Genomic DNA, 25,431 nt, shown 5'->3' on the forward strand with positions numbered 1-25,431 from the left:
CGGATGGATTTAAGAGTCGCTTGTGTCCTTATAGCAAGTCCCGCTCCTCCTGCCGGTCTTTTCAAAATCTCTCTCTCTCCCTCCCTCTCTCGCTCTCTCTCTCTCTCTCTCCACATATTCTCTCGCGCGGATCGGATCTTGCTTGGCACGGCTTTAGGTCAGCTCATCTTGGGTGACAGCAGGCGGAACAACGACGTCCACTGGTGGCGCTTCAGGAGACTGTTGCGGTAGTGTGGCGCAAATTACCTCAGGAGAGAAGACAGAGAAGTGTGAATCTGAGAGACCCCCCTCCCCAGTATAATCCGGTACTTTATGCTGGGTTGAGCACATTTAGCAGAAGCCAGGTATGACAGTGAAATCACCCTTCCATACAGTAAAAGCCCTGCTGTATCCACGAAATATTTGCAGTTTTCTTCCTCTTCTACTTCTTTTTTCTTTCTTGCTGCCCAAGGCCAAACTGGTCCTAATTTACCATTTACTTTCCCAGTTTTTAAAAGTATTGGCATTTCACCATTTTAAAAATGACTTTATTTCATTCTGTTATGTGTAATTATTTTTAAACGACATCAACATAAAATGTTTCAGAAGGACAAAAGGAAAGGTCTTATGTCCCTCTCAGGTTTCTGTCCACAGTGGAACAGTTGGAGGGATTAGGTTTACTTAAAATGAAACAGGCACTAAATTGTGGAGAGCGCCAATAATGTGCTCTTTTTACTATGTTAAATTCGAGTGTTTAGATTATTTGGAGAGCAATTAAGCGGGTTTTTTTTTCTTGGTTTCTTATTGGAAACCAAACTGCTTCGGGATAGCAGCCATACTCAGTTGCAGAACGACGCCAGCGTTTGTACTTTCACACGGGTCGGGTCTTGAAAAATAAAACATTTGCACACCAGATTCAAGGCTTTTTTTCTGTGCAGGGTTTCAGAATACATGCCTCTTGAGTTGGAAATCTTCTGTGACCAGCTGCTCCATGAGACCTGTTGAATATTGGCACAAAAAGTAACCGCGCCATCTTGTGCCCGTAGAGGGAAACAGCAGCTCAGCGTTCAGTGACCGGCTGGTACTGTCTGTATATTCCAGGTGATGGAGGTATAACACCACGTACTATTTAATGGAGAATAAAGACCTTTACTGCTTAAAGGAGTGAAGCATGGGCTCTTATGATAGCCAGACCCAGTTTTATTCGTTATCTGGGATACTGTGAGAAATTTTCAAGACATATTACCTGACATTAACACATTAAGGCATCAATTACTCATTTCATTCAATGCATTTTTTAACTTTTTATCTTATACTACCTACACAACAAATTTGCTTTACAAAATCAGTCAGCTTGGAAAGTCTGTTAACATGCTCGAAGTTCAGGAATACTAGAAAAGCTACAAGAAAATTCACATTAAATTGTGCAAATAATGTTTTTGTTTTTCAGGCTCCGTGCTGGTTGAATCTGAGCGCTTTTGTATACCTCTGCATGTGTTCAGTTGTTGGCATCAGCAGTGAAATCATCAATAAAAAGACGCTGTGCCAGTTCTTTTGGCACCTGAATATGTCCAAGCCACAACAGAAGCACAACAACGTCTGACAGATGAAATGCAATTGAGATCACTGGCAGAGTTTTATTTTTGTCCATAGATTTTTTGGGGGGATGTAGTCTACAAAAATATTGCTCAGTGCACTCCCAAAAGTTTATTTTTTTTCCACCTTGTGAGGAATTGACTGCTCATCTTCATGATTCCTCGTGCTGCCAGGTCCTTTGCCATTTCCTAATTGTCCCGCGGTGAGTTGCATTTCCAAAATGAAAGTTTATGGTACAGTACTAGCAAAGCATACACTTTGATGTTGCCAAACCAGAATTCCACCTCAACCTAAAGGCAACTTAGTCAACTCTGTTGTTGATGAACTGAGATAAAAACCACAAATGAGAAACATTTAGAGGCTGAGTGTTCCTGGTTCCTGTGAATCCTTAACATTTGGGCATTGTGTTTTAAAATAATTTGAGGTGATAATTTAGTTTAAAATCACCTCAAATTAGTGCCAATACATTACTGAAATGAATTCCTGGTTTCTTTGTATTTTGCTTCTAATGTGCCAGACTTTTGTGTAATTTTGAATAGGGGTCTTGAACAAGACTTGTCCAGTATAATGATGTTCTTTCAAAGTTTTTCTTCAGACATTGGCTGCTTTTTCATTCATTTTCAGTCTAGTCTTTGTACCAGATAATTTTCAGAGGAATGTTTTGTTTCCTCGTTCTTTACTTGACACTGACCTATGAATCATTTCGGCATAAAAGGGGACGTAACTTACGGTGCCACTTTTATGCTTGAATGATTCATATAACAGACAGCTTTGCATAGAGACAATTGTATTTTTAGGCCCTTTGTTAGTAGCCACCTGTCTCAAAAGCATGTAACTGTATTCCCTCTGCCCTTTTTTTCCCAAGATGAATCTACAAAAAATGCCAACACTCTTTCATAGGTATAAAATGGTATTCTTACACCAACAAGGTGATTCCCAAAGAGTTATTAGTAAAAAAAAACTTGTTTTATTTTGGGATCCTTCAAAAAAACTGAGGAAGTTGCGCGAAAGAAAGAAGTTGCAGGCCTAAAAATAACTATCTATGATGATGAACAGTATCTGAAAGTTATGTTCTTAAGAAATGGGGAAAAATCCTGAAAAGAGTTGACACAGGACTTGAGAGATTACCTGACTGAAGGGCCAGATGAGACCTTTTCTGATGAAGTTTCAGGAAAACCTCATCAGAACTGGTCTCGGTGGAAGAGTGACTGTTAAGAAGTCATTCTTAAGAAAGGTTAACAGGGAGAAAAGGTTGAGGTATGCCAAACTACACAAGAAGTGGATATCAGTGACTACCAGTCTTATGGAGTGACTGATTCAAATGAAAGATTTTGGTTTAGCTTGTTAAAAGAAAGATGAGGAGAGAGGTAAAACAATGAGTGTCTACAGCCATCTGTAAAACACAGTGAAGGCTGTGTCATGGTGTGTGGCTGCATTTGAGCCGGTGGTGTTTGAGATGTAGTTAAAAATGATGGAATTATGAACACAGAAAAGTACCGTCAGATTTTGATCGCCGCGCAATCTGGAAAGCATGTGACTGGCACCAAGTTTGTTTTTCAGCATGACAAACAAAGTTGTTCTGCTTCTTTGCTCATGTGTTTTTGCATTTTATCTTCAAGTTATTATTCCATGATTTGTCTTTGGTTTTAAATCCACAAAGCAACTGAATTACACAGGAATAAAGGAAAATGCAGCACAAGAATTTCAGTTTAATACAATTCAGTTTTATTTATATAGCACCAAATCACAACAACAGTTGCCTCAAGGTGCGTTATATTGTAAGATAAAGATCCTACAATAACAGAGAGAAAACAATCAGATGACCCCCTGTGGGCAAGCACTCGGTGACTGTAGGAAGGAAAAACTCAGACAAGAAGAAACCTCAGACAGAACCAGGCTCACAGAGAGAGACAGCCATCTACCGTGACCAGTTGGGGTGAGGGGAGGGAAACAACACAAAAGACTTGCTGTGGAAGAGAGCCAGGGATTAATAATAACTAATGATTTAATACAGAGTGGTGTATAAACACATACTGACTGAAAAAGGTGAGTAAAGAAGAAACTCTAGGTACATCGTGGGAATCCCCCAGTTCACTAGACCTATTGCAGTGTAACTAAAGGAGGGTTCGGGGTCACCTGATCCAGCCCTAACTATATGATTTATCAAAAAGGAACGTTTTAAGACTGATCGTAAAAGCAGGGGGGGGGGGATCTATCTCCCAAATCCAAACAGGGAGCTGGTTCCACAGAAGAGGGGCTTTAAAACTGAACTTTCTGTCTCCCATTCTACTCTTTGTAGTCCCAGTTAATACTTTTAGTGCAGCGTTGTGGATCAACTGAATATTTTTCAGGGAGTTTTTAACACAACCTGATAATAATGAGTTACAATAGTCCAACCTAAAAAAAAGATATTTTAGGGAATCCGTTTTTAAGAAATTCACATCCAGCACACGGAACTTTCTATTTGTGGAAAGATCTTTATAAAACATGGTCTTCCTGCTCCTTTTCTTTTTCATTTGTCCATGGCTTTACTTCCTGATGTTCAAATATTATAACAATTACAACTGCGTTTTTATTTCTCTTTGTCAGCTTTTGCTTAGTATCCATGCACTGTTTGGTTCTTCTCTGTCATTCAGTGAAGTTCTGCAGTTCATATCCTTTTGCAGTCTCCCATTCTGTTATTTCCTCCTATCAAGCCTTTTGGCATGACATGGCTACTGAGTTTGCATCAGAGCTGGATAGTCTCATGATAGAACTGGTAAATCCAGCATGATATTTGATGTCACAGTGATCATTGTGACTGACAAAAGACAGGCAACAACAAACAACAAGCTGATAAACAAACCCTACACTAAATCTCTGTGCTCCTTTTTTCATAAATAGACTATATTTAAACATGTATATTTCCTAAAAACTGAGTTTTACATTGAAGCTCTATGGGAATATAATATGTCGTTTTAAAATGTATTTCTTATATTAAAAAAATATACATATATTCTGTGTATTATGTAAAAATTACCTTCCTTTATATAACTAGAAACGAAATCTAAATCAATGTTATATTCATTAACTTATATTATATAAGCTTTGGATCCAGATGCTGCTGTGCTGGTAGTGAGTGACAAGACCTCTGAGCCGAAACACAGACAGTGTTTACTGTCACTGGTTTGTTTGGCTTGCCACTGCATTTCCCTCTCTTTAAGAGAAGGGGAATTCAAAGTCACACAAATAGATAACATGTAAATGACAAGCAAATCGACAGGGGGAAGTAGGGCTAGTGTTTCCCTGACAGAATGGGGTTTGCAGAGAAAATGAAAAACGCAGAGTCCGCAGGTTTGAATAATTTCTCTGTCATTCAAAATAGTTATTTTTAACACTTGAATTTAAAAGACACCGAAAATACAGAAATATACATCTTGGGTTTAAATCAACATAATGTGCGCATAAAACGCACACATGAAGCGTGACTTCTTTTCAGAGGCCAACATCATGCACAGGTCTAGAAACACACGGATTACCACACAGTTCCACTTCCCAGCTCTACACGCTCAGCGGCAGCAGCAGCCGTCGTCATTGTGCTCACATGCGCCTCGCTCATACACTTCCTGTTTGCCGTGTTTGTGAGCCAGTTTTTGTATGTAAAGCGCAGAAGACACTTCGGCGTACGGCTCCGCTCTTTTTACCCAGGATGTGGGTTTGCCTATTAAATCGTGATGTGCGTGTTGAATGAATGGCAGCGACGCTGAACAGGAGACACCTTTCCTTGGATTTTTTGGATTTTTTGGACTTTTAAGACACGCACAGGGGCTATGGAGGCTGGCCAATAACCTGCAGGTAAGACTGTGAAGAAGGAAATATTTTATTCTGAAGGGCACCAGCAGTCTTCCACTCGCAAATGGGTTAACTGTGTACAGATATATTTGTGTTGAATTTCATGAACCTTTGATATATGACAATAGACTGTTTGTGTCACCTGTGCGCATCTACGTTTGCATCTAAGAGTCGACAGTTTATGACACCGTCAAAGTGAAGCTGCTTCTGTCATTCATCTATTGTAATCTAGTTGTTCCTCATGTACGTGTGTTTTATGGCACCAGAGCTCGTTTCTCAGCAGTGTTAAAACCTGTTTTGTTTTCTGTCAGCATCAAACACTGATGGGAAACCTGTGATCTGACAGACCTCCACAGTCCTACCATTATGGTGACTTCTGCTTTTCTAGACTTTCTATGTGATTCATGCCTATAATATTCAGTGAGGAAGTATAGAGATGCAGAAGCACGTGTTAGATGCCTGGATGGTGTCTCAGATATATGTTATGATTTTAGAAGGAGAAAAGTACTTGAAGCTAGTGGGACCAGGCAATCAGATGAAGGAAGAGTTGTGGGTCAGCACTTTAAGTTGCACCAATGAGCTGAAAGGTTTCCTGTCCTTGGGGTCATTTTGGTTGCCATGGAAGTCTATTTGCTTGCATCCCTGGTTAAACTCAAAGGATCCCGATTTACTCGAAGCTTAAGTTCAGGCTGAGAAGAAAGACCAAGTTTTTTTGATTGTCCACCCACAGAAATGCCACCAAGCAAACTGCTGAACTCGTGATACCTGTTACTGGGAGAAAAACCAACAACCCTTTGCCGTTCACACATGGGTTACAAGTACAATACAATTAAAGGTCACTTGAGGAGCTTTTTGTATAAAGCGCCTAGTAATTCAGATACTTGTCACCAGTAATGTAATGATGTAGCTGCATTTGTCACACTGTGATTTTGAGTGATATTGAGAAGACAAAACAAAAATATAAGATAAAACTCACTTCAAAAAAGAGAAAAGATTTTTAGACATTCTGCAACATCACTTTTCCATGTTTTGGGCTGAGATTTTGCTTTTTAGGTTGCGTGCCTCGAGCAGACCCAAGTGATGCATCTAATCATATCAGTTGTTTGCAGCTGATGAGACTTCCCACATTTCCATTTGAAGCTATGAAAGTTTTTGTATAACTTCCTCTGCATATGCAGAAATGGTCCCTGGTAATTGTCTTCGCAACCAGATTCACCAGAAATGATCTGCTGTATTTTCAGGTCAGGATTGTGATCTTTAAAGGCCTTATATTTGTGACTGGAGTCATGTTTCAGGCCTACGCATGATTTACACGCTACCCCATGTCACAATTTTCTCAAGAAAGTTAAAAAATTAAAAAGAACTACACACTACTCCATGCTTCCACCCCACCCATTAGATGATGACATATTTGTTCTGCACAATGACAGGAAGGGATCATCTATTTTTCATAGAAATAGTCCAATTTCACAATCGAGTTGGAATACAATCACTCCTATGTTGAGAAATAATAACTGCTGGAGCAGCTCGCGGACCATTTGTTGTGTCGAAGAACACGGACAATCAGGCCTGTTGATTTGTGGGTATGAGATTGTTGACCACAATTTTACATCTAGGAGGGTTGACTGCAGAATCCTACCGCTGAAGTGTGTTATTCGTCAAATTGTTTCCTGTTTGTCTCTTTAAGGCTTTGATATCAGTAAAATCTTCGTGCTCACCTTTACGACACATACTTTGAGGTCAACACCCCCGGGTGTGTAAACACATGCATCTGTTAGCGTTCACTATACATATACTATATACTGTTGTATATAGTTAGAACACAGACAAACATTCCTATATACTAACTATGCTGCCTATATACTGTCGTATATAGTATATATAGTTTTTGTTATTTTGTTTGTTTGTTTTTTTACTGCATTCGCTGAATCATTAAACTCAGTCTTGTTTGCAGTGCTTCTACTGCCTCCTCCTCTGAGTTTCATAATCTGATATTAAAGAACCTGATATTTGCATTAAAATTTTCATATGTTTATCAGTGTTTATTCAGGAAGTGAAAACCAAAGTTTACATAGAGTGACCAAACAGGCCCTTTGTTTTGCTGCTGTAATTAGCAGCACAACAGCAAATGTGTGCATCTCGTCGCATTATTAGTATAAAAGCTGATGATATAAACAGCCGCGCACGCAGAGCTGAAGAGCAAGTTCACCTTCATTATTTCCTAATGAGGTATTTTCTAGATGCTCTAAAGTAGGAAATACAGCATAATAGCATTAAACAAAAGCCACATCCACACAGTGTTACTTTTTGCCCTGCTTAACTTATATATAATGCCAAGTGGTCACCGGTAGAGGTTGTTTGGACTAAAGGGAAGCACTTAATTACAACAGAGCTTTGGAGTTGGACTGCTGTTATTTCCTAAAGCCATAAGAGGCAGGTTCACATCCACTAGGTCAGGGGAAGAGAGGAAGGTTGGATGTGAATATTGAACTTGTGAAAGGGTTTGGGGCTGGGGTAAGGGTGATGGTGGGGTGTGTGACTGTCAATTAAAATGAGAGGCACGCATGTATTATGCACATATATACACAGAGATCTCGTCCCTGGTCTGTGGGAGTATATCTAAGAGTCTGATCACACCACAACAATAGAGAGGCACCTGCTTCCTCAGCGACGCAGGGAAGCTATCTTCCTGTTAGGAAGCATTCGGTAATGGGATCTGTGGGAGACATGGGAAGCGGTCCATGAGGAGATGGAGGGAGAGGAAAAAGAGGACATTGTGAGAAAGAGAGGGACGCAGGCTGAGGTGAAACGTTGGATGCGCTGTGGGAAGTTTGATGAAAAACCCTACAAGAAGCACAAGTGAGAAATGGGCTTATTAAGGGAAGATAACCGGGTGGGGGGGGGGGGGGGGTGCACTCTACACACAAACCAATATGTAAGAACAATGTTAATGTCATCGTGATAAAATCAAAACCCAGAATGCATCCTTTGGATTTCATACCTGAAGCTGTTTCTATTTGGATCAGCTGTTGCTTGAATTGGCCATGGCCGGCATTTCTCAGTGTGGAGTGGCCAAGTAAGAGAAAGGAAAAAGGAACTAAACATTTGTGGGTGGAATAGTGGTATAGTTTGGTGGTTTGGGGATGCTATTATTGACAGAGCGGGGAGTCTATCAGACTCAAACATTGGATAAAAGCTTAAAAGATATCTCTGTGAGAGATTACCATTTAGTTATGTATGTTGAGCTCCTGATGGTAGACAGAGCTATCAGTTAATGCTTTCCTAGTTTGTTTCTTCCTAGAATAGATTGCCTCATGCAGATGTTGAAGATCAAAACACGACACCATCTGTGTATTTAGTGCATGAACCATGCTTATTTTTTATTTTTTAACCTCTTTAAGGACTGTCTCTGTAACATGATGTTTACTTCGCTTTATGTTTTTGAAAACTAGCTCTAAACCATAGAAACACTGCTTGTTGTTGTCAGAATGTAAGCCATGAAAAAGTGGAAGTGACCTTGTTGACTCTTAGGGATGTACTGCATACATCCTCTTATGAAACACCACAGAGTCGCTGCATTTGCAACATGACTAGCAGGTCTATGTAAACAACTTCGATGACGCTTATGGTTGAATTTTGCTGCAAAAATCCCTGTAGTTGCATAAGCCCAGAATATCCGCAACAATCTGGATGTGGTATATAGCTGTTTTCGCCGTATTTCTGTTATAGTGTTTATGATTTCCACTGACAGGTTAATAGTTCAGCAGGCACCCTCGCTGTTTATAAGGTTAATAATAGCTGGATTTACATCTTACATTGCAAAGGGGTGTGTGATGGCAGCTTCCTAAAATATATCTAACTTTTCTTTGAGAAGAATACCAAACAAAAGCTTAATCATCCATGTTTTGTAAAAGAGTACTGAATAAGTAACATAGAGGGACTATACCAGCTGGTTCTTTCATATGTAACACTTTCACTGCATCATACAGCGCTATCATCTCTTTTATTACCTTTACGTGTCCTCATTGAACGCCACGTTGGATGTAAGAGTCATCACAACTTTAATTTATTAGTTCCTTCCACATCGACTGGGCTCATATCCAGCTCTGTCCAGCCCTGACAATTACCGGAGCACTCAATACAAGGATCCAACGCACACGGCTCTGTAGTCCTGCTCAGTGCCGCTGGGACACCTTTTAGAGACAATACATCTCTGGGGAGGAGGGACGGCTGAGAAAAAGTGCTGCATGGTGGTTTTGTTTATGTCTAGAGCTGAAGGTATTGTTATTGAATGGTAACTTTAGGAAAGTGGAGTGCTGTGGGATAATTGAGTTTCATTCATCTGGCCTCCTGAACTTGGGATTTGCATGAACTTCCTGACCCGTGCCTATGGCGAGGTTGGAAGTTTGGATGTCAGTACTGTGCATCTGTACTTAAGCACGAGTTGTGAGTAAAAATAAGGACAATTGTTTGGGGAAAACAATAGCGCACATTTTCCTAAAGGTGTGTTTGTGTGCTGTGCTGTGTTGTCAATGTCCACAGCACTGTTTCCTATGAGTTGTTGTGGCTCAGAGGGAACAGTTTGACATTTTGAGAAATATCCTTGTTAACTTGCTTGTTAGATGATGATCAACTATTCTTCTGGTACATAAGTTAATATAAAAGTCACTTAAATACAAATTTGCAGTTGGTATCTAAATGTTTTAGCTCATTATGGAGACTGGAAACAGGAAGTGCACTTTCCTTGGTTCTTTCCAAAGATAAAAAACTACCAAATAGTATCATCTTGTTTAGCTAATCCAAGAAAAAGAGAGGCGTAAAAGCAAGCTATTTGTTCCATATCTTCCATAAGGTCATTATAGACATTTATCATTATGACGTCTTTCTTCAACAGATATTATTTTTTTACACATACAAGCATGTGATTCAGTCTGTGTTAATCCAAGGTAACCAGCTGCTGCCCATCTAACTCTGGCCAAGAAACAAGCACATTCCCAAATGCCAGCCTGCTCTCAAGCATACAGACTGTTGGTGGCCAGGGTTGTGTTTAGGCTGTGGGGACTTAAATCTAGTTTCACAGACACTAACAAACTTTCCCTTCCTGGGCAATGTCTGAAGTACTTGAATTGCAGACATGTTTTACTGTTACTCTAGAGTGGGGTTACTATTAGACTAACTAGCATTTGATACATGTCAGAAAAAGTCTCGAGGTAATCAGTGTAACTCAGCTTCCTGTCCTCTGAAGTCAAGGATAAACAGTTATGTGCTTATGTGTATGAGTGTGTGTCAGTTAGAGTTATTAGGCGTGTAGGTGTATAAAGATCAAGTGAGTAATTTGGTAACACCGTTCATCTGTCAGCCAGCATGTATTTCTAGCTTTCATCTGAAGTGGGGAATTTGTGAATCTGTCAGGGGAAATTTTGAGGAGATATAATCAGACACACAGCTTGATGTCATTACTCATTTCTGGTCCTGGTCTACCATCACTCCATAACCATTCTTGTTGATGATTACACTGATTAAAAAAAATGTGAATGTGAAATCAGTGTGGAAAAAAAAGCCATTACTACTAAATGAAAGTTATTTCTTGGTACTGTTGACACCGGTGATGTTTCTGTACACAGCATGCTGATATTCCTGATTTAGTTTTTTTTAAACTTTGGCACATTCAGATTTCACTTAAAGGAATAAAATAACTCTTGAAAGACAAACACGATTAAGCTGTTGAGCGTTTCTGTCAGGGGAGGTAGAAGATCTGATTGGTTGCTCAGTTTCTAAAATTGTAAATCTTTTAAAAGCGCTGTCGCCTTCATTTTTATTTTTATTTTTTTTGTTTTTACGGAAGTATTTGTTCTGCTTCTTATATTTGGATGTTTCCTCGTATTTGCACATGCATTTACTGCATTTCCAAATTCTTAAGTGAGTCAGGAGAAACGTATTGAGGAGATACGTAATGCATTATCAGCAAGCTTATTTCTGACCATGTTACACAATCTTTTTCCAACATTAACTATGGAAAACGTGCCTGTTCTATGTGTACATGCATTAACAAATTAGAAGCTGTTTATTTGGTTTTAATAATGCATTTAGGCCCAAAATTATTGAATATGTTAACCCTAAAACTAGAGTATTGCACATGAAAACCGATACAGAGCTACTTTTATATATTAATTAACTAGTTGCTTACACTTCTGGCATTCAAACTTCTTGTCCAGCCAGCCAACTTTAACCTCCTAAGACCCGAACTCTTCCATGGCATGCGTTTTTAATTTCTCTTTGATATTTGGGCATATTGGGACCCGATGACTGTAAAAACAAAGAATCACCAGATTTTTTTTTTTTACCTGATTTTTGTTTCTAAGAAAAATAAGAGCCACATATGAGGATATTCGTTTTAAATTTTGATAAAACAGAGACAGTATAATGTTCTCGTAAGTGTATATCAGGCCCTTGTAGAGCAAAATTTAGTATTTTGGTCTAGACAACCAAAAATGTGATGTCCACATATGTGGACGCCAGGTCCTAGGAGGTTAAGCTTGTTTACATCATCTTTTAATAGATCATAGGTTAGTTTCCTCTTCCCATCACAGAGGCTGGTCATGTGTGAGTTTGCTTATGCAGATTATTTGGGAAAAACATGTAAAAATGCATTTTCAGCAAGAAATGCATGTTTCCCCAAAAATGTTCAAAAAGCTGTTGTCTAACCTGGATGTGAAAACCATCTGTGTAATACAACATATCACACAGCTGGGGTCATCATTGCATCTAATGGGGTCATTACATGCAATTAGGTCATGGTAATATTGTGTAGCTGGACTCTGTTATGGGAAGTCTGGAAAAATCTAAGAATAATTAGATTCATACCATGCCATGGTGAGTTGGATGCAATTAAGGGTGCTTGAAACCCATGGTTTTCCTGACAAATTATGAGAGAGTGCACTTTTTGTTGTGTCGAAAGCAACAGGCTTCTTTGAAAATGGTTTCTGTGGCTATTCCTAATAAGAGTACAAGCTGGCCCACACAGAAACACCTGTGTAATTTGAACTGAAAGGCTAGATCGGGAAATTTTATAGTTGCCTGTGAAAAGAGATGTTCACTTTACCATTTTCAAACCTATGAACTACTTTCTTCTTTATAAACTGTTTGGTTAGCGGTTAGGTCCAGTTCTCAGCTCTGAAATTGTGTCGTTAACCTTCTGTCACCACAAATGTTGTTTGTCTACATATAAAAACATCCAAGAATTACAAGTGACTACTCAGCCCATTTTAATTTGACTGGCGGATGCCTCTGTTTTTCCTTACGCATGTCTTATGAGATGTGTTCATAACAGAACTGAAACAGCTTGCCACACCTGGGTTGTCCTCAGTTGCTGCATGAAAAACAGCCAAACGCGCTGATAAACTGAAAGTTTAAAAAAAAAGTGAAGTTCAGTACATCCTCATGAGTCAGTGGTAAAATATGACGCACTTATGACATTTTTGTCATACAGGAATTCTATAACAAGCTCTTCACACCATATCTCTCTAATTTATAGGATTGCAGAGTGTGTGTGTGTGTGTGTGTGTTAATTTTAAAATCACCGTGGGCTGTTTTTTTTTTTCTCTTTTTCTCTGTTAAAACAGATTATGATAAAAACTGTTTGCTTTCCAGTTTGGTTTCCTTTAAATTCTTCTCAGTCAAAGCTTGTTGAGCAATATGTAATGTCTTAAATCCAGAAATTCCCATCCTTGTACAATGTAACTGCTGAATACACTATAACTGAAGTAGGTCTGCTTAAAACCGTTGTATTAAAGTGGTCACAGATCCATTTAAGTCTTTAGATAAATATGGCTGCTTTGAGGCAGCGGAGGTTTCTGTCAAATGTGTTTAGGACATGGTTTCAGGAACTATAGCAACAAAACAGTGACACAAATAGCCCTGTGTCTGTTTTCCTTACCACTTAGATTATGGTTTGTGTATCTTCTTCTGACTGATTTTCATACTTGCCGAGTGAACTGCCTTCATGCAAAGTAAATGCGATAACACAACACACTGTTGAGGAAAAGAGAGGTGTACGTTTGCATGGGCACATTATGCATAAATACCAAGGTATTTGAAGATAATATTCCACGGAAGACATTAAAGGGCATTGAGATGTTTATCATATTTCGGTGCTTAATAATCATCTCTCTCTCCTGCCTTTTTCCAGAACCTGAGTGGTGAATATGCAGCACACCTCTTGTACAGAGGACCGGATCCAGCATGCTCTGGATAGGTGTCTGGATGGACTGCGGCAAAGTCCCACAGCAGCACATCACTGGAACGGTAAGATCCTGCAGTTTTACCAAGGACTTATAGGATCACCGCTAAGATCTGGTTATAAAAGAAGGTTATAATCAGACAGCTGATCCTGTGAAGCCTTAAAAAGCTTTTCTTGGACACACACCATCCTCTGAATTTTACAACACCATTTTTTAATGTGCATCTTTTTAGAGATGTACAGAGCAAATGCTTGGTTGTGCTCCTATCTGCCATGGCATCAAAATCACATCATTTGTTTTTGTTAGTGTCGTCACTGCACCAAATATTGCAAATATCTTTTAATCTTTATTATGTTTATTCTGAGATTAAGCCACAAGGAGCTTGATTCAGAGTTTCATACACAGAGTCTGGATGTGAACTCTGTATGCACAGATATAATCGTTACACTTGTTATATGGAGTTACATTGGTCGCAGCTCATTCTGTCTCAGGTGCAGCTCTCAGCTTAATAAACTGACCTATTTATTGCCTGCAGTTCACACACTTCACCTCCTTGTATTGTGACTTGTATTGGTTCACTGGCAATAGTTTATTGGGACAAAATGTGTGGCTAAGCCATCATAAATGTCGATAGTTCTGGCTAACTAAATCATATCACGGCCTTAATCATGGCTCTTGTTAATATGTTTGTTGTAAGTTTTGTAATTTTATCTGCTTATAGCAGGTTTTTCAGTCTAAAGTGCCATACAATGAACAGAAATCGTTCATTACAGGCGTTCATTTAAAGTGTGGGGTCAAAATTCTGTTTCTAGGAAGGTAAAGGCACCACATTTTCTCAGAAGTATCAACCTCTAGCAAGCACATTTGGACATGTGTAACATGTGGTGTTGACAGAAAAAGTTGTTTGTTCACGAGCTCTTAACACAGGGACTGTGTGCGACAGACGCTCAGAAGAGTCTGAGCTGCTTGTTGATGACACTGTTGCTGAAAGATCATTGGTGGAGCACACTATTGGGTGTTGAAGGAAGTTGTGTGAATAGACAGCTGGGAGGAAGTGGTGGTACAGACCGCAGCGTGTGAGTGAGGCATCAGAAGCAGGAGATACTGTGATGCAGAGTATAAAAACAGGGCGGAAGATCAAACTGGCATCGGCCTCCGCACGTCAACCAGTGTCAGATAGAATGACGCATACCTGTGCAAACTGATCGATGGTGATGATGTGATTTTGGCATTTAAAACGTGACCTAAAGGTCTTAGTTTGGTGTTCTCGTTTCATCATTCTTTTTTTCCCAATTCAGAGCTTTTATTTTTATTTTTCAAATGCCTTGACCGGATAAACTTCCAGGGATATGTAATGTGCTACATTCACGTAAACGTCCACATGTTGAGCACAAGCCGTCTACTGAAGCACTGACGTATTACATTCTGGATCTTAACAGGATCATTCAAAACAGGCAGCTGTATTCCCATAACCAGCAATATTAAAAAAGACTAGAGCTCCCAAGTGGTTAGGTGCGATCATGATGCAAATAGCGCACTGCTTTTTAGAGATGTTAGGTAGCGCTCTTGGATGCAAAGGCCATGCTTTAGCAACTGGCCTGTTTATAAGACAGCATTTGTGTTTGACTGCTAAAGTTTTAATTCCTTAGATTGATGTGCAATCTAAGTCACGGAGATCGAGGGATCAGATCAAAATAACATGCTTGTGAGGAGTCAGGTGTCATTTTCAGTTGTTTTTGTAACTGTGATACACCACACTCAAAAAAACAGATCGGTGTGGTTTGAAATACTGTATTCACAGATCTACTTTGTTGTTTTTATTCAGGTTTCTGTTTCACACTGTAACAGAAAACAGTAAAACTCCTTAACATTATTATGTATACCAAAAGCTTTAAAACGAGACTTTTGATAAAAAAAGGTCATTGATTATCTGGGACTTGCCAACCGCACTTTTACCAAATTAGCCTTTGTGAATAACCTAGTGCCAAAATAAATCTTTCAAATTGAGATCTTATCTTCTTTTTCTTTTATTTTTTTCTAACAACAGGAAATCCATCCTGTCGTATTTGTACATACGCAAACATCCTCAGTGAAACAGTGAACAAAAGGTGATAATACACACCTATGATACGCACCAGATGTGACAACTTGCGACTTCAAAAAGCTGTTGGGTGTTTTTGCAAACCAGTGTCAGAGCCTAGCACAATATTGTCCAGTGCCTTGTTTCATTACCACTATGGGGTGCGTTTGTTGGCTACTAAAAATGTGTAAAAAAATTAGAATCGTAGCATTAGATATTAAATATGTGAGAATGTCAAGTATATATGTTGTTTATAGTTGTAAAAACGCATGTATTGCAGTGCTGATGTGCTCAGTGGGACAGTCAATGAACCGATGGAGCCTGGAGGAGCTGGTGAAGAGAGATCCGGACAACTTCATCATCCTTTTACAGCAGATCATCAGGAAGACCCGAGAGGTGAGAGGACAAGGAGAAAAGATGTATTAATCATTGATGAATGAATGCTATAATAACCAAAAGTCTACATTAACTAATCCTTACTCGCTTTATGTTGCTCTTCTTTTGTGTTCATCTGTTCGTGCGATCAGGTTCAGGAGCAGTGTCAGTATGAGCTGGTGGCTCCTCTCGCTATCATGTTCTCCTCCACGCTGTTGCAGGTACAGCTTGTCTATAAACAGATGCTATCAAAATATGTGACCTTTCTTCACCTCTCAGTAGCATTCAGAGTGTTCCAAGATGGTATGAGCTTTCTCCATCTTAAAGTTCAGTTAGTTTCTCAATTCAATCCCCTGTGACGTATGTTCAAGCAGTTACAGGATAATTGCATAATACTAGAAACCGTAACAATGAAGATTTGAAAAGAAGCCTTTTCATCATGCAGAAATCATGCCTACAGAAAACCTTTGATTTATCCGTTTATTCTTTCTTGCTAAAATTTTTATTTTATATATATTTGTTGTAATATACAAACAAATGAACAACCATAGTATGACCCAAACATGACAATAAGATATTTAATATATTTCATGTCATGAAAAAAGAGCAGAATTGAAAAGAACAATTTTGTATGACTGTGTTTTTCCACCTCTTATGAACTAATACATTGCACTTAATGGACCAAATGGCTCCAAGTAAAAGCATTCTCTGATCCCTCTGGATCAAATTATGATTGTTGATCAGCCAGTTGCTCCAAAAGAAAATTGCCTTTCCTTATTGGATGAGTTAGGCACAGTTATTCACTATATAAATAACAAGTTATTTGAATAATTCATCAAGGTTTTATATAAAACAAAGTAATAGTTTGAGTTATGCTTCAAAGCTTCCAGATTGTAGCTTCATATAGAAATCAATTCCACGAAGTATAACTGAATTATGAACAATTATGATAATCGTAGTTTCAGTATGTTGTTGGTCTTCTGAGATGGATCTTGCTGTCTGTCTACAGAGCTCCTGTAGAATAAAAACATCTTTTTATGCTTTGGTCTTAGACACCGTACTGCACTGATAACACAGACCTGCTGGAGGAAGCTATGGACGTGTTTTGCCATTTCCTCACATGGCCTGAACCTTACTGCAGTGTGTGTAAAAAGCTTCTCTCCACAATACAGCTAGAAATGAAGGCCCCAGGTAAATATGGAGCATGTTGTTTATTTTTTGTGGTCCTTCTCTTCTTTATGTGTCTGTTTAATTCACACATCTTTGCCCTCTTAGACATACTATGCTTAATTTACCTCTTGCTTATCCACCTGTTGTAACTGTACTCCCCCTAGTGATAAGTCAAAGAAATGCATTTAGGATAGCACTTGGAAAAAAAAAAGAGCTCTGCTTGTAGCGTGTACACCTGACAGAGGCAGGATGATGACGAGGTTTCAGGTTTAAGAGAAACTTCTTCATTCTAACTGGATATTGTTTGAAAGCGGATGTAGTATCGGCATTTACAGAAAGCAGAAACCACAAATGAGTGCTTACACTGAAATTCAGCTGAATGGTCAAAGGTATTTCAAAAGATAAAAAAAACAAAACAACGAAAGACAACTTAATGATTTGTGAATGAGTGTTAGCTGGTGTAGTGTTTTAGTGTGTATTCGTTGTTCGGATAAGGTCACAGCCAGAGGTACCCCTACCTCATTTATTCATTTCAGTTTACTTTAACTGTTCAGTGAGCAGCATTTACTAATTTTAGTGATTAACAATATTAACACTTCAATAATTAATTAATAATTTGGTCATCAATTACCCTTCATCTGCCTCCAGTTATTCCACCACAACATTTACTGTAGTCATGTTTTTTTTGGTGTCAATTCAAATGTTTGTGTTCTGTTTTTCAAACAGGAATTTCCTTTCAGAGACTGGTGAGGGACGAGCAGGGCTTGAACACGTCCATCCAGTGCTCAAAAACCATGTAAGGCTTCCCTATGTCACTGCTCACTATGTTAAAGACTGTAAAAATATAGAATATGCATGTAAGCATGTGCCTATGTATTTATAGCATTTACAGAAAAAAAAATGCTTTCTCTACCTTTGAAGCACTGCGTGCAGAGGATGGTGTATGCTTAGTTCACTTCGGTGTGTTAACTTTGCACCTTCTGCTTTCTTGTGAAAAACAAGTTGCACAGCCATTCGCGCTGCATTTATTTGATTCCATGTGTAAAGTAACAACAAAAATAAACTACAAGTGCCATACTTAATGACACCATGTGTGATGTGTCATCTCAGTACTTTGAAAATCCCTTTCCATCCCCTTTTCTACCCACCAAACCTCATCATGACCATAGCATCCTGTTTGCATCGTGTCCTGCGTACAGTGTATACGTTGTGTACATTGTGTACAAGTCAAGGTTTTACTCTAACACTCCGTGTTGCTGACAGGACTGTGTTGCTGATGAACCCCAGTGAAGTTCCTGCTGACTTTGTTTCAGTGGCTGAGCAGCTCAGCTGCGTTCAGCACTCACAGAGAGAAACCTACATCACTTTGATTAAACACGCCTTCCAGTCCACACTAGGCACCAAGTACCCTCTGCACAGCATTCACAGAGCTCTGCAGGTAAGTGTGCTAAATGTACTTTTTTGCAAATATTGATTGTAAAAAGCTAGGAAACTTTGTGGTGTAGTACAAAACACACATTTTGTGATAGTTGTTTTTTTTTTTTAAATTCTCATACAAGCTAAATAATCACATTGTTTCATTGTAACTAAATTCATTTCTTTTAGTAAGATATTTAATTCAATTTAACCCACAGCTAATGGGAGAAAGTCTTTTTTAGTGTACTCTAAACCTAACCTGAATGAATATGTTAATCTGCCGTTAACCATCTTTACTTTGAATTTCTGACATTACATTGGTTATATAAAGCTACAAAGACTTAAGTACATGCCTTTTTTAATGATTTTTGATGGTTAGATAAATGTAGTTTTTATCTTGGCTCTCCCTGTTGGCAGGTCTTAGTTGAAAACAAAGATGTTCATTGCTAAACTGAACTGAATAAAAGAGAAAAAGACTCTAGCATATGTACGGTATCGTCGTAAGCAGTTGCTTGTCAGTAGTGTTATGTTTGAAGAATGTTTTCAGGATGTGAGATATTTGCTTTGTAGTTCCAGCCCAAGATTTAAACTCTGAGATGGTTACTGTAGAAATCTATAAATATTTATTAAAGGAAAATGTTGTGACATCACATCCAATATGAGATCAATATGAGACCATGACTTTTTGTAGGAAAAACCTGTGAATGAGCTGGAGGAGATCTACTCCTTGGTAAGCGATGCCTTAGAGGCAGCTGCTACCATGAGTGAACCACTGAAGGGGCGGAGTCATGTCATCCAGGGACTGGAGAAACTCAGGGAGATGATGAAGATCCCTGCTTCCAATGGAAGGAAGTCTGATGGTAAGGCTGGTTTTGGTAACTGGGAGGTTGGAGGTTGGAAGTGTATTACATGGCACTAATCCGTCTGTTATTTTGCTCTTCTCTTAGGAATGTTGCAGACGCTACCACTGCCCACAGCCAAATGTTACATGTTTAACTGGGAAAAAGATAACTTTGGTAATAAACTCAACTTGTATTTATTTGTACTTCATATTTGGGAATAAACTTTTTCCTATTAGCTGACAGAGAATTTGTAAATCAATCTCTTAAGGATAGTTTTTCCTGGATCTTTTAGCAGGGGTTTTTCTCCCTGTTTTGATAGCTAAATTTAAATATTATTTTCTAAGATTTATATTCTGTTTCCTGCAGATGTTCTGAACACCCTTTTGGAGCATGAAACTGGCTACCTGTCCACTAATGAGCAGGAAGAAGAAGGTGATATTGATGACGAGAGGTATGTGACAGAAATTGATGCGGAAGAAGACAAAGACGAGGAGGAGCATGGTGTTGAACCTTCTGCAATATCTATCATCCCTAGTGACTACCGCAACAGCCATCGTGCCTCTACCTTCTCCACGATCTCCTCCACATCCAAAGACTCCATGTTCTCCACCTTGTCTGTAGCCTCAGAATCCTACGCTCCCTCCCTTCTTTCTATCACCTCTGGAGCTGATAGTGACTACTTTGAAGATTCTGATGACTACATTTGCTCCTCTCCTGTTGCTGAAAAATGTTCGCCAAAGTCAATGAAAGGTTCAGCTCGACTAAGCCAACACTTCTACCGGCTTTTCATCAAACCCAAGAGCCCCCTTTCCCGGGCCAAAAGTTTAGGAAACACTGAATCTAAAGACCTTTTTGTGGTGCGAGAGAAGCGTTCCAACTCCCTGCCCCAGCAGGTCAGATTACGTAGTCCTGAACCCTCACTCCAGCCACAAAGTCAAACCCTTAAACATGTCTGCTTCCGAAGGAGGCCCATTCTTAGCAGTGATGAAGACATTAAGAATATTACGCTGAGGGTGGTGGTATTTGGTGCTGATCATGTAGCGGGGAAGGTGGCCCGAGCATACAATGACCTCAGGAGAAAGGAGACTGCATGTCCGCGTCTCAGCAGGGCTTTCAACCTTCAGTTCTACTTTGTGCCAGTGAAGAAAGACTCTGCAGTAATAGGAGCTCGGAGAGGTTCTAGTCCTTTAATTCAACCTGGAGCTTCAAAGGGAACAGCCCTGTGTAACGTAAGTGCAAGAACAACACAAGCAAATATCAAATACTAGGCACAAGGTCTGGTTTAGACTAAGCTACCTGAGGTGTAGAGCAAAGAAAACATCATTTCAAAATGACTACAGAATGATTATTCGTGATTTTTTTTTTTTAACAGTAAGACAAAATGTCCATAAAGATAAATGTATGACACTTTTGCTCATGCAGGACCACATGGGCATAGGGGACAGTACTAATGACATTGCCCATCTCCTTGGTATGCTGGATCCTTGGTACGAAAGAAACACCCTCAGCCTGCTTAACTTGCCAGCCAACATCGTCTGCCAGGTAAAACTGTAGTATAACTTTTCCACCGCCAAGCCAAAGCTATCCTAAAGTCTGTTATTCCTGTTTATCCAACAAAGAATTTCACCATGTATCATAAACTCTTTGCTGCAGCAAACCTCAAAAACAGAGTCTGAGTCCTACGATAGCTCATATGAGCAGCGTCTACCCATCCTGGCCGACTTGGTCCTGTACTACTGCCGCTATGCTGCTCGGCCAACTCTAATCCAGCTCTATCAGGCTGAGGTTGGTTACACGTTAACACTTAAAATGCTTTTTTGGGGCTTTTTCTTCCCCTTTCTTGCAACTTCATTCACAAGTTTTTTTTAGTATCAGAGAATGGCACTCTGGCACTCATTAACAACAAAACACAGTTTCATATTCAGTGAATAACAGAGGAACTTTGGTCTTGTAGCTGACGTTAGCTTGTGGAGAGCGGAGGACTGAGGTGTTCGTCCACTCCCTGGAGTTGGGTCACGCCGCAGGAACGCGAGCCATCAAGGCCATGGGTAAGTGAGACGCATGCATCAAACATTTGCATTTATACATAGCCTAGCAGTCTCTCCATATTTCCTTACAGTGACATGGATTATCATTTATTATGAGGCTGAGACTACTAAATTTATAGTAGGGAAACAACTGCTTTTTTTTTTACATCATGATTCACTTCTACTTTTCAAGTTTCACTTGTCAACACTACTTGCACTTCTGATTTTTAATTTCTTTGGAGAAGTAAAAGTTGAGGGAAATGTTTTTATGTCCTCTATCTGCTAGTTACTGTGCAAATGACCTACCCTTTGTTTCCATTATGTAAAAACTTACGACAACAGTGGCTAAAGTATACAAATGTCTTTTTTTCCACACCAGGAAGTACATTTAAAAACATTTTGTAGACATATTTTTTTTGTTGGCCTTTTAAGTACCGTGGATTAACAGTTTATGTGTGTACGTGTGCTTTTCTTTTGTTTCTGTAGGTGCTGCCAGTAAACGTTTTGGCATTGATGGTGACCGAGAAGCAGTCCCTCTAACTTTGGAAGTTGTGTACAACAAGGTAGGATGGCGTTCGGGTTGTATCCCTAATTAATACTGTTTCATAAAGCTGCGTTATAAACAAATTTTATTTGTAATTATGCCATCTTATCAGGAGAAAAACAAACAAACCCTTTAGTGCAGTTTTCCACCTCCTTAAGAACTGGTTTAAGTTATATGGTCGCTTCTTGAGTCACAGGAGATGACGCATCAAACTTCTGTGACAAAGCACAAAGACTTGCACAAAGGTTTGGTCTTTGTGGTCATGTGGTCTGAACCATTAGAAATTGGTAAAAGTGACATCTCTTTCTCTTTCAAAATCGACACAGTCGTCTGGCAGCAGTCATGATCATATCTGTTTTTCTAATCTCCAAAAACTGAAGTGTTTTGTTTTTTTTTCATAAAAGAGCCGTAATCTTACCCTACTTTTCCTCTCATTCAGGTTGTTATTAGCGGCAGAAGTCAGTGGAAACGAGAAACCAAAGTTTGTACTTCAGTAAACTTAATCAAAGCATGCAAGAATCCTGAGGAGCTAGGTATGTAACTCTTTATGTTTACCATTAAAAGTTATGTCTGTTCACAATTTCATTTTCAGGGAAACACATTCCATTCCATTCCATTCCATAACCCTAACCCCAATTTGGATCGTTCACTTTCTTATTCCCGTATTACTCAAGCTAGTTTTCTAATCTAAACCCTTTTGATACATACTCAAGGTGAAAATGAACAAAATGTGCAAGTGTATTCTTAATTGACCTAAAACAATGTCTATCAGACTCAAAGATGGAGTGCCTGCAGCTGACGATGACTGAAGTCCTGAAGAGACAGAATGGGAAATGCAAAAAGGGCTACAACCAGGTGAGCAATACGTGATATCAGTCTGCCTTGGTGGTTTGTGGTTATGAAAGTGCAGCACCAATCTACTTTCGCAAACAGCTTTGCAGCATAGCTATCACTGAAGATGGAGTCCTCGATACATACTCGATTTCATCTCAAAATCTCGACTGAATATCTCTAGTCACACGCGCAAGCACGTATGGGAACCGTTTACTGTCTGACACCGTGATGGAACAGAAAGCCACAACACAAACAAGAACACATTTCTTTTGCTGGTGTGTGCTTTGGCAGTAGTATTGTTTTGCAGCTCTGTATGTTGGTGTGTTAACCTAGTTTGGGTTTGGAGCTTTTATTTATAAGAGTTTTTAACCTCATCAGCAAAATGTAGACCTGATTAAATGATTGAACCCATCTGAGTTGTTTTCAATGCAGCTAGTCGTGCGTATTGTTTAAAAATGATTCCTTTTCGTGAAATCTTGTTGGTTTTTGGTAAAATGTCTATTCGTGACAATGTGCTCCGCTTATCACCTTTGCAGCAGCTGACTGTGACTGAGGTGAAGGTGGACAAGGTGCAGGTCAGCGGTGTTGAAAACACAACTTTTGCCGTGTGCCTGGACCAGGATGAGAAGAAGATACTACAGAGTGTCACCAGGTTTGGAATGAAAATAAACACGTGCACCCAAATTAAAAGAAACCGGAAAGAAGCTATATGTGATGGTAGCTAATTGAGACAGGTTGTTTCATATCTACATGGTAACACAATCATACGTTAAGACACAGCTTTTGGGGTGGGGGGTAGAAGAAACATTTGTCAGAAAAAAATAATTTAGAATCACAAAGACATACAAAGTAGATTTTAGCCCTTGTTTTGTTCTTGGAGCAGTTTCTCCCTCAGCTGCGTCACCATGGCCCTCTTTCCTCTCAGGAAACGTACACAGAAATGGCAAAACCCACTTACAGTACACAGTCCTTGCAAATGTTTGTTTTTCTCTTACCATATATCTCCTTCTTTGTCATCCAGGTGTGAAATATCGGTGTGCTACAAACCTGACAGCTCCACTGACTGGAGGCTACGAAAATTCCAGGCCTCTGCTCAAATCCAGCCACTCCACCCGACCTTCTGCTCCCTCCTCTGCCTGCCCATAGTCACTTTTAGTGGGGCTCTTCCCTGAGACTACCGACCACTGATCTGGGAAAGATGCTCTGCACTGTTGTGCATATTCTGTGAAATTAGAGACTAACTAAAGAGGATATTTTAATATTTTTGCTAATTTTTATGAAGTACTTGGACAGATTCACATGATGGTGCCTTCGACCTGCTGTGGGGTGCAACATTTGGAAACATAAAAACAGGGATAGTAACAAAAGTCACCTGATTATTTTATTTTATGTTATTTTATGTTATTTTTTATATATATATTTACACGTACCAGAAGACCCAGGCAACCGAGAGACCGAGTTGATTGTGTGTTGTTTTCTTTGTACACAGCAGTCATTCTGTGTAATTAGGGAACACTTTGGGTTTCATTCATCAAGTTTCACTTCCTCTTTCTGCACTGACAGACAAACATGACTCCACCCACAGTCACATTAAAATATCCTCTGGGTAAACAGGGTGAATCTAGAGAGTCTTGGGTGAAAAGGAACACAAACTAGCAAAACCATATGCTGTGCTACCAGGCTCCTGGTGAGGGAGATGTTAAGACTGTGGTATATTGGAGTCAAAGTGTACCAACTTTTCTCTCTGGAAATCCATGTGGATGTGTCTATTGGGGGTTATAATCAGATTAGGTGACAATATCTGAGAATGCACACTATTAACTGATAGAATATGTAAATATTATTTTTGTAAATATTCTGCCGTGTATTATAACTTGAAAATCACATCATCATTTTTTTGCCTGTTATACACAGTTATAACATTTCTCCTAAGGAGTTACACTGTACTGTTTTAACTGAAATTATAAGTATGACCAGCAGAGGGCCCCAGTGACTTTTTTTATTTGACTTCACTTGAAGTACAGTGTACTTGGAATAAAGTGTCTTTGTAATTACTGTAATATATTTTATGAACGAAATGTTTTTGATTTTGTTTTTAAATAAGGACACCAGTAGGGGAAAAGGTGTTTAAAAATAGATTTGGATGTACACTTCCTGCATGAAAAGGAACTGATTCATTGCACTTTACACTCAGTAATCTGTGCAATTAAAATGTTATTGTTTTGTTAGTGTAAAGGGATAATATCCTGATGACTTGACTGACACTGAAATTGAAGCACTGCAGATTGGTATAATTAAATGACATGACAATCGAGCGAACAGGCGGTTAAATTAGGTACTTTTTTGGTTTAAATGTCAGATAAATGCATGACACCAGTGCCCTCCGTCTACATGTGTCCTCTGATGAAAGTGTGATATTTCTTTCTGTAAATTATATTTGTCTATTATCTATGAAACATCTTCAATTCAGAGCTCATTAAAATATGTATATGTCTGC

At 39.2% G+C, this 25,431-nt stretch overlaps 1 protein-coding gene across 4 annotated transcripts; it reads left to right on the plus strand.

The window, feature by feature from the left end:
- The first annotated feature begins 5,229 nt into the window (after positions 1–5,229).
- Positions 5,230–25,411, plus strand: pik3r5 (phosphoinositide-3-kinase, regulatory subunit 5). Of its 4 annotated transcripts, XM_063475366.1 has the most exons (19): positions 5,230–5,409; positions 13,595–13,710; positions 16,007–16,122; positions 16,254–16,322; positions 17,154–17,292; positions 17,998–18,067; positions 18,535–18,709; positions 19,379–19,547; positions 19,635–19,703; positions 19,896–19,980; positions 20,065–20,758; positions 20,952–21,071; positions 21,183–21,314; positions 21,484–21,577; positions 22,043–22,119; positions 22,540–22,633; positions 22,873–22,955; positions 23,471–23,586; positions 23,956–25,411. In XM_063475366.1, exons 2-19 carry the CDS (start codon positions 13,611–13,613, stop codon positions 24,104–24,106), a joined length of 2,553 nt encoding a protein of 850 aa, XP_063331436.1. In that variant the 5' UTR covers positions 5,230–5,409; positions 13,595–13,610; the 3' UTR covers positions 24,107–25,411. The 4 variants fall into 4 exon arrangements, with proteins under 4 accessions (XP_063331436.1, XP_063331434.1, XP_063331435.1 ...); XM_063475364.1 differs by having other exon boundaries at positions 19,896–20,758; XM_063475365.1 differs by having other exon boundaries at positions 19,896–20,758; positions 23,474–23,586.
- The last annotated feature ends 20 nt before the right edge of the window (positions 25,412–25,431 follow it).

Source organism: Pelmatolapia mariae, linkage group LG6, assembly GCF_036321145.2.
Source record: "Pelmatolapia mariae isolate MD_Pm_ZW linkage group LG6, Pm_UMD_F_2, whole genome shotgun sequence".
Classification (NCBI taxonomy): Eukaryota; Metazoa; Chordata; class Actinopteri; order Cichliformes; family Cichlidae; genus Pelmatolapia; species Pelmatolapia mariae.

Coding starts and splice junctions, on each gene's coding strand:
- pik3r5 (XM_063475364.1), top strand. CDS start 13,611: ATGCAGCACACCTCTTGTACAGAGGACCGGATCCAGCATGCTCTGGAT. Junction 21,578..22,042: donor GCGAGCCATCAAGGCCATGG/GTAAGTGAGACG, acceptor TTGTTTCTGTAG/GTGCTGCCAGTAAACGTTTT. Junction 22,634..22,872: donor CAAGAATCCTGAGGAGCTAG/GTATGTAACTCT, acceptor AATGTCTATCAG/ACTCAAAGATGGAGTGCCTG.